At 34.0% G+C, this 10,000-nt stretch overlaps 1 protein-coding gene across 4 annotated transcripts in view; it reads right to left on the bottom strand.

Annotated features, from left to right (window-relative positions):
• Window positions 1-10,000, bottom strand: part of LOC128166395 (transcription factor AP-2-epsilon-like) — a 26,860-nt gene that overhangs the window by 6,385 nt on the left and 10,475 nt on the right. For 2 of the 4 annotated variants that reach the window (XM_052831526.1, XM_052831527.1), the window contains 2 exons: window positions 6,107-6,574; window positions 1,549-1,609 (listed from right to left, as the gene is read on the bottom strand). In XM_052831526.1, the coding sequence (XP_052687486.1) occupies window positions 1,549-1,609; window positions 6,107-6,574 (529 nt within the window). Of the gene's footprint in view, window positions 1-1,548; window positions 1,610-6,106; window positions 6,575-6,725; window positions 7,120-7,344; window positions 7,806-10,000 lie in introns of those variants that run through there. The other 2 variants (XM_052831525.1, XM_052831528.1) reach the window with 2 other exon arrangements.

Below are 10,000 nucleotides of genomic sequence, written 5' to 3'. Positions count from 1 at the left end.
GTCTGTTAAAAGTGGTGTAACAAGGTTTATCAAGAATGTGTAGAGAAAGAGGAAAAAGTAACAAAATACATATAAAATGCATCAACTGTCCTTTCTCATGTACATTGTATTTTTAGAAAATTCCCGTCGCTAATAATGCCGTTGACAACTCAATTCAGTTATAATATTTGCATTCTATTATGCATGAGTCGGAGCGTTGTTACAATTAAGATGTACCCTACATTATCATTTTTTGCCTCGTTTATTTGCAACCTTTCAGCACTTTTTCTTAGTTGCTATAGATCGTATCATCAGTTACATCCATCGCGACATAAATAAAATGGCATCTAATTTATGTGACAATGTTTTTAAAGTGCCGAAGCTCGGGTACCCTGTGCCACTGGCTTAAAGCTGTCTACTGGTGAACGCCGGCAAATCAAGTTTTTTGTATCATATGGTGAAACCATATTCGTTCTTTATTATAAGACAGTGTTTTACTTGCAGGAAATTCTCTATTTTGTTTGTTATATAATATTGAAGTATTTTTTAAAATTGATAATTATTATTTTCAGTGAAATCAACACTTCAGACTCAACAAAAATTTTGGCATGTATAAAAAAAATCAAGATAAAATAATTTTAATTTTTGAAAGTGGATGGAAACAGACCTTTACCCGAAAAATTAGGAAAGCAAAACAAAAACTTCAAGTTTATACCAGGCAACAGAAAAAAACCCTTTCGGTTTGCAATTTATATTCGAAACACTGCATCTCGTAGATTTTACCAACGTTCAACAAATATTGTCATTTTTGTTTCTATAGTTCCCTTTTGCAAAGGAATGCCCATTTCGTTTTACTCTATGAATGAAATAGGGAACCATTTTTTCAATTGAGGTCATAGTAGTATTTGTGTGTGTATTGTTAAAAAAGTTGTGAATGAATGCACAATGAGAGAGTGACAATGTTGCCTAAAGGAACAATTTCTCTGTCTGAATATATCTACTTCTGGAGTAAGTCGAACAATGTTAGTGTGCCGGCGTACTTTAAGGAGACCCTAAGGGCCAATGCCTCTATAACTTCCGCATTGCACCATGGAATCATGGGAAAAGGTAAACACACTTCCCCCATAAGGTACAAAACAAACAATAGAAAGCAGAGACTGCTAAAAACCCTATTGACTGTTCTGGACTAGTGCAATATATTTGTCTGTTGGAAATATCATACAGCTAAAAACAGAATATCCATTTCTTCCAAGCAGATAACCAAATACACGTGTTTGTAAGACCATATTCGAGTAGTGATGAGAATTTTTATAACTCATTTTTCATATTTTGACTGGTGTCCTGTAAGGATATTCGCCTGCTTGGGTTTATAGTACTGCCTATTATTTGGCATTTATAGCTTTTCTTTGCTCTTTGTCCTTTACCTGTAGTTAAACAAGTCTGGTTTTCCTGAGTATTCAAAACCAGTTATAATGAACAAATACGCTAACAACCAACAATTTCTGTCGCAAATGCAAAATAAATAAATAAATAAATAAATAAATAAATAAGAAATCTCTGATTACTGACCCTTTCTGATGACTCCATTGTGATCACTAGAGATGTAGTTACCCGACTCATCAATGGCTCCCTGTCAAAGGAAATATCAAAATATTGAACAGAAAATCATACACAATACAATTAAACAAAATAAACAAAAAAAGAAAAACCTTAATCGCCTTTGTTTTTAGGGATTGATTATGTTCGAAATAATACAAATTCTGTCCCCCGAGTAAAATTTTTAAGTGGTAAAGACCGTGCAGTTCTTAATTCCTTGTTAATTAGGATGTCGCCAATAGTCAATTAATTAAAAGAAGAAACAACGAAAGCCGGGCCAAAAAATGTCCGTATCTTCCGTTGTCATGGAAACATCGGGATTAATGTCAGTGAAAATGATAGACGTATTCGTGCTGATCTGTCACTCGGGTCGATTTGTGCGAGTACCCTATCCATCAAGTTGTTTCAACGTACATAAACATGTGTCAGTGTTTGGAGAAAGTGTGCGGCTTTCTATACATGTACTTGATTTTGCTTCAGATATTCTACACGCATTAATCGTACAATAAAGTGTGTGTATTATCATTTTTGCCATTTAAATTTGTGATTTAAGCAATGGATGAGCAGTCAGACAATTTATTTTGTGTCATTCTGCATTTCATTTCAGCAAAGCTTCATTTAGACCCTACAAATCGAAATATCACAAAACCTTTCGTAAAGCAACAGTTTTCAACAACCACAGCGGGCCTTTTCCATATTAAAACATGGGCTCTTCTCTAATTTACAATTTTCGCAGCATTTATTAAAACGACCTAGAAATTAAAAAGTCATAACATTTTATAGCCATGAATTTCAGACATGGATGAAAGGGCAGCGATGAGGGATTAAACTAGGTCGTCCCCAGCTATGGTCATTTTGGAGTTATGCAAGAAGGTTGGGGAATGATAGGTCAGATGTCCATTAAATATCACTGAATCACAAGACGGTAATGGCACCCATTGTTCGTTTGAGGTTTGAAATAGGAGATGGTCAGGGTGTTCCTAGTACATATTGATGAAGAAAGAATTTTAAAAGCAAGACCTTTTTCCCGTGCTTTAATGCGCAGATATCATCTTTAATTTCAATTCAGTTTTTGGGGTAAAGAAAAACAAAAATATGAAAGGTCTTTAAAATTGAAAACGACCCGAAACTATTCTAGCAAAAGCTACAAATAGATACGAAATATGCTGACAAAACAAAAAGAACAACATTAAATACTGGATGCCAGTTTTTTTCATTACGCTTTAGTGAGGCCTTTTGGTGCCGATGGAAGTCGAAAAAGTTCTAACCAATCGATTGGACCCTGCCTGAAAATAAGACCCCCAGGCCTTTCTTGGCAAATACGGTGGTCAAAGAGTTCAACGAAGATATATTTTTCTGTCGAGAAATATGAGCCAGCATAGATTGACTGAATGTCTAACATTAACTGTATTGTGATGCAACAAAGGACACTTGTTGTTGGCAAAAAATATACATGTGTATGAATCTTTACCTTTGGTTTCATTAATAAAATCGGGATAGTCTTTTTGTCATAGGTACAAATCTGTTGCAAAGGCTAATTAACATTTTCGTGGAATGCGTTATCACTTATAAGAAACGTTCGCTATGGTTCATCATGCATCACTCACTCGAATCGGCAGACACAACCAACTTGTAGCGTGTGTTTTCACGAGTCCTTAACAAATTTTTTTATCGCCACAACCACTGGGAAATGAATGTTAAAAAAGGAGCAATTCAAACAAATTTTATGGATTAAAATTCTTTTTATCACTTCAAGGTGAATTGTCGTTAAACTAGGGTACACAGTGTGCGGTGAGAGAGCGCCATTTCAAGACAAACACATATGGAGTGTTTACTTTTCCTTTTACTAGAAAAAAATTGAAATTAATATAATTGATATTAACTGCCAAAATCATTGTTTTTATTTGAAATAAAAATTTATCAAATTATGATTATATTTTAATTTTCTCTGCATATATGAAACTTTTCCCTTTTCCAAATAAGTTAAATATGTAAATACAGAAATGACCAAAGTTCAATTTATTGTATATATGCACATATTCAAGAATTTTTTTGTTAAAATAATACAAAACTTTGGATAAAAAGAAGTTTTAAAATGCACAGCGTTCTATGCGAGTGTGATTTAAGGTGCAAACTGGCATTTTATGGGAATCCATTAAAATTTCCTTTTAACATATTCATGTAAATGGTTTTCCTTGAGTGACTTAGCAACAACTTAATAAAGATGCATTCAGGTGTCAAAATATAAATGCCTTATTTATGTATCAAAACGGTATGTATAACTCCATGCAATGAAGATAATGTCACGTGTTGGCAAAAATGTCTTTCCATTTTCATCCTATTCTTCTGTCGTTTATATCAAAAACTGTTTATACCTTTTTTTGTGTGTGTGGTACATGTATAAAGTGCAAAACACGAAAAACACAGCGATGTAAAGAAAAGGGGCACAGCAGAATACAGAGGACTAGAAAACGGACGTTAATGAGGGAGAAAGAGGAAAATACCGTTCTCCTTCATGACAAGAAAAACGACATAAAACTGAACGCGCCTGCTTGGTCTGTAAACCCCGAGTGGTGAACGGGAGGGGACCGGTCAACAACAATATATTAAGTTACAAAACGATGTTGTTGATAGTTCTTGCCAGGTATGTTCACTGCCACATGACTGTCACAATATTCTCCAAAACATACGTATTATATAGATCGGATGTGGTTCATGTTGCTAAGGTTACGGTCGTCTGAATTTATTAAGAGTGAGGACTACACGACAGAAAGGGGGTTCCAGTCCGTTCGGTTTATACTTAGAGGTACTCGATTAAGTATGTCGAATATTAAAAGGAAATGTCCATTTACAAGTTTTTGAATGGAGATAGGACAGCCTCGATCAAACCAAATGGCTTTGGAATTACTCTCTACCATTTTGCATGGGTGGGAATTTTAATTAAAGATCAACATTACAAATACAATTTAAATAGCGACCATTGTGGAGGATTGTACGTCTGATTTGTCAATCCGGAAACAGTGTCGAGGGATACCTGTCTCCGGTTTATTATGCTAGTTGTTACATCACGTGAAATCGCTCTAACGAGCAGCATCATTTATTCCGGTAGGAATTCGGGAACAGTGACAGAATTAAAGAAAAATATTTAGATCGCGTAAAATGATAACAGTGTGAAAGAGAGAGTTACAATAGTGCAATACAAATTTCAAAGGGCCACAAAAAGTGTGTTGGAAGCACAGTGACACAAGGCTGTTAACTAGCTCAATTAACAAACCGAATTGCGAAACAAAGAACTTTTTGAGGGAACTCGTTTCCTTATACAGAATTAAAAAATGGTAATAATAATAAACTATTTTTTAAAACTTAAAATACGCTTTTAATGCATCATTTAATTAATTAAATTCTGACCATGCAAAAATTATTTAAGAAATATGGAATAAAACATGTTACAAAACATCGTATTTGAAGAGTTAGTATTTTGTTACTGTGCCTTATTTAAAAGAGGGCATGTGATTACAGAGTTCAGTCAACGAATGGCGCCAGTCTTTCCTCTCAGTGTTATGTCTCAGCGATTTTAACATTTTTTCTAAGAATGGATTTTAAATTGCAATTGTTAAATGAAAATAAAAGACAAAAACTCAAACAAACAAATTTGAAGTGGAAAAAAAATGGTTGATTATTAAATACTTGGACTGTGTTTTCCTTTCTGATAAATTATAACCGTTTAAAAAATTAACAAACTATATAGAAATAATACAAAGAAAACATATTTTTTGAAATTGAATTAATGAAAAATAAAATGACATTTATTATTATCTTTATAAAATAATTTTTTATCTTCACATTCATGTGTAATTAAACTGAACATGTGTGGCCATCTTTTATGCCCCAGGAAATTTTGAAAATGTACTGTTAGAACAATCCATGCATGGGCTATTTCTGTTACTATTTGCCCTCGGGGGAAAAATAATTAACTGTGATATGAATAACAGGCATAAATAAAAACAAAATATTTACCACGTTTAATATGAATAACTGGATGACAGAAAATAAAAACAATATGTAACATATCTTTTGAACTCATAAAAAATATGTAAAGCTATATTTTTTCAAAAGCACAATAATTTAAAGAATAAAAAATGACTAATTTTGCTACAGACTACACAGATGAGCGTTGATATGGACAATTTTCTATCGGACCCTATTCTCATTAAAGAAACCTCACAAATTTGATGCTTCATTTTATATCGCCTCTTTCCAATAAATAACCAATTAAACATGAGGCGGATAGAGAGCATTTCATAACAGTTTGTAGAATAAAGATGATTTGAAATATCGAATGTAACCGAACCCCCACCGTCGGTGAGTTAATGATAGGACCCACGGATGTACTACCCCACAAACGTATAATTTCTGAACAATTTATGGGCGCATCTTCTTCAAGACAAATGCCCGTCCCAAACACTAATTCCGACCACAGTGAGATTTCACAGCGAGGGGAAAACCAAATAAAAATAAAACTTGTTCTTACCTGATGGATTCCATCTTCAATGCCCGGCAGTCCTGCTGATGGGTGAATATTTAACAAATTTGTATTCTGATCACCAAAACCTAGTGGATGTCCCCCTGACATAAGAATATCTGGTCGGCGGATCCCACCGTATTCCGAGTGGGGTGGAGTAAGTCCGGGGTGCATATTATGGAGGGGTTCCTCTTTGTAGCGCAGCACATTTCGTTCCGGGGGATGAAGCTGATGATAGTGCTGCTGGGATTGCTGATGAAAGTTACTCAAATGTGAATAAGAGTCCGCATTGAAGTGAGGGTGATGAAAGTCCATTGTTTGTTGGGATGGGAGGTTGTAGGGAGGGGGGAAATATGGTGGCTGGAAATCTGAGGTCGGGGTGTGAGAGAGCCGAGGGGCGGGTGGAAAGGAACCAGCGGATGACACGCTGCTGACCAACTGTCCCAAACCGCCATGGCTACTGACATCTCGACGGTCCTGCAATAAAACAGAAAGCTAATTAATAATCATAAAAATAAATTTAAAAAGTAGAAGTCACACTTACCTAAATTTAAGAATAAGCCCAGTTAATAAAATACATTTTATATAAATAAATAAAAAAAAAATCACATAAGATCTATCATCATACCGTGTACCCATATGATTCAGGCATTTTGAATTCAAATCTGATTAAAGAAAGGTTATATAGAACAATTAAGCGTCCAGGGGCACCGTCCACTTCATCGCCAAGGCTGGAATGAGTAACACTGAAGTGTGAAGAGGAAGGAGGGGAGTATTGGATTTTTAGTCACTCCCATCTTTTTTTCTATTGAATTCAATTAGCTACAATGTATCCTCGCGCATAAATGCGGGAACGAATTAAACCCAGAAAAAATATAACGAGACGCAGAGATAAACAAAAAATTACGAATTTTGGATTAGTATTTTTATAGCCTCTCCTCTTTATACAATATGAAGAACTGGGGGTGTGGTAATGGGATAATTTTATGTTTTCTGATAGACAGTACACAGGGAAAGGATTACTGAGAAACACCGTTTCACAGACATCATTTTAAATCGATTAGTAAAATATTGTTTAAACGTTACAAAGAGAAAAGCTAAAATCTTTTTTAGCCTAAAAACATTACAAAGACCCCCGCGGTTAATTTTCAATATAAACATACCTAGAGGACAGTGCTCGCGTAACATGCAAATACATGTGAAAGATACCGGTAATATTTTTTTAAAATATGTATTTATAAATGCACCTCTGATTCTGATAATAGTCCGTTAAACGCCTCTGGCATTTCCTCCTTGCGATAGTAAGATTGGGACTGATCTAAATCGGTTATAGATCCACTCCCATTCACCTTTGCCTGTCCAGTTTCCTCCGCAGTAGCTACGTGCCCCGTGGGGCTCACTTGTGCCATATTGGTACGACACGCTACTTCTTCCTAACCCCAGGGGTGAAGTTCGATCCGGTAACTTGTAAATACTTTTCAGTGTTCCATTTCAGTGACTTCACGATTTCACCGATTAGTGCTCAAGAAGTTTAAATGTCCAAACACATGGGTAAATATTATTATCTAACAAATTATTATTTTCCGGGGAAAAATTGTAAGTTGATTATTTTTTTCAAAATGATAGTCAGCATGAATAGATTCACTAAGATTCACAAAGATTCGCCACAGCACATCTAGCCCAGAGGCATTTAACCAAAATAAGTCCAACAGGCTACGTACGGAATATTTGGGGCTTGTCAGTGTTGTACACGCTTCAGTGAGTAAACCAGTGGGCGTGTCAGGGAGGCGGAGCTTACGGTGCTTATTTAAATAATATGTTATGCATTTAGTATAATGTTTATTCAGCGTTTTATTCATCGAGTGTTCAGCTACTCCCAGCTAAGATAAATGAGACTACAAGTTCAAAGGGGAAATACTCATAGAAAATTTCTTCTTTTATTACAATTTAATCTCCTTTAATTTTTTGACATTAATTTCCGAAATCTTTTGTTAAGTGTTATTTTTTTTTATTCAAATACAATAAAAATATGATAGTTAAGATTTGTATCTTTGCTTGCACGAGTCAGACAGAAGATATACACAAAATTACACAATAAAAAGGCTTTTAAAACAACTAATGTTCAATGTTAACTAGTGTAATTAATTTTGAAACAAAACCTAAAAAAATCCATAGGAAAATTAGTGTTCTGTTATTTTAACGGTAACATTACGGTTTAAGATTACTATGTTTAAAGTTTTTATTCTAAAAACTTTAATTTTTTTCTTTGTTTTGTTTAATAAGCTTAAATTGAAAGAATTACGTGGGAAGATGTAACTAATTGAAATGTCTTTATACGGAGCAATGGTCAATCTCGAAAGTCTCCTTTGATAATCACATTACGTTTTTTCACCGTTTATTTACAAATCGAATTATCAGTATAATGAATTAATTAATCAATTGAATAGACATGAGCAAATCACACGGCACTGGATAAACAGAAGAGCTTATTCTATTATAATCTGACTGAAGTATTTCTTAGACATAGGATTATCGCCCCTGTTTTTGTTACGTCACATCACACTGACAAGTAATGCTCCAAAGTAATGGTACAACGCCGCTAAACAATACAATAGAGGACACGCCGCGGTACAGCTAATTGACCCTTACTTCATATCGGGAATTTCTCTTGATTACTAAAGAAACAGAGGATTCTTTATTTTGAAAAACTGAATATCTTTCACACTGTCTCTCTAAAATTTGAGTCAAACACCGTGAGAAAATTTGCACTTTCCAAAAGACAACCATTTACAAATGTTGATGCAAAACTTTATAAATATTTTTTGGAAAAATTGTTCAATTCCTGATTGTATAATTTCATTACATCTGTATATCCATCTTGATTAATACCGATATTACGGAATCTTTGGTACAGATACATATTACAAAGAAACAGAAGTGCTATTTTCCTTAATCCAGAATGGAAACAATAGCCCCTAGACAAAGGCTGAATGATGATAAAATATGTGAAGCATACATATACAAAAGACCTGGTAAATCACAGATCATGACTTGATAACTTTGAAACAATTTCCACCCCCTATCTTGGACCGCCATCTCTTGCCCGTGGGAGAAGCGCAAACATATAACACTTATATCTCTCTTCGATAAAATGCTTTTCATTGCCGAGAGCAGGTTGAGATTTTGTCTTAAGTATATTGCAGTATTCCTTGATTCACTCCCTTTTAAAGGAAAACGAGCGCGGCATTCAAGAAACCATTAAATGTTATTCCATTAATTGAAGTGACCTTTCTTCAGTATAAACTAAAAGCATAAAATGAAAACAAAAACAGGAAATTATCGTTTGGTTTTCTTTCTCATTATTAGCCAAATAAGCCTTTAAAAAATTCTTTAAACAAAAGGGCAAAATATTTAAATACGTTCAAAGACTTTGATTATATACTTGTTTTAAAATACGAATTCAGACATGAATTAATCTCAAACTTGATTGGCTATTGACAAAGTTGAAAAATGGTTAACAAATACAATTCAAATTTCCAAATCTTCCAGTTACGCGTGAATACTTAATTATATATTTTCTGACAAAACGTAAACAGTATTTTTTACTTTTTGGACAGAGAAAAGTTTGATTGATTAAAATGTGAAGTAAAAAAAAAAAACTTCTACAAAATGCATGTGAGTTATAAAAACTCTCATTCGTTTAAAACAATAAGTTTGAAAATGATGGTAAGGAAAATATTTGACCATCAAGCGTCTTCAAATATATGTTGAAATATTCATGTCATTTTACCGTAAAATTATATCATATCTGTTCGTTTGAAATATGCAACTGATTTGCAAGAAACATTTCAATATGTTAGTTTTATTTCGGAATTATTTGCATATATCTTTAAATGCAAGATA

The sequence above is a fragment of the Crassostrea angulata genome, chromosome 10 (genome assembly GCF_025612915.1).
Source record: "Crassostrea angulata isolate pt1a10 chromosome 10, ASM2561291v2, whole genome shotgun sequence".
Classification (NCBI taxonomy): Eukaryota; Metazoa; Mollusca; class Bivalvia; order Ostreida; family Ostreidae; genus Magallana; species Magallana angulata.
The sequence above is the reverse complement of the archived record's forward strand: the minus strand, read 5'-3'. Positions and strand labels throughout refer to the sequence as shown.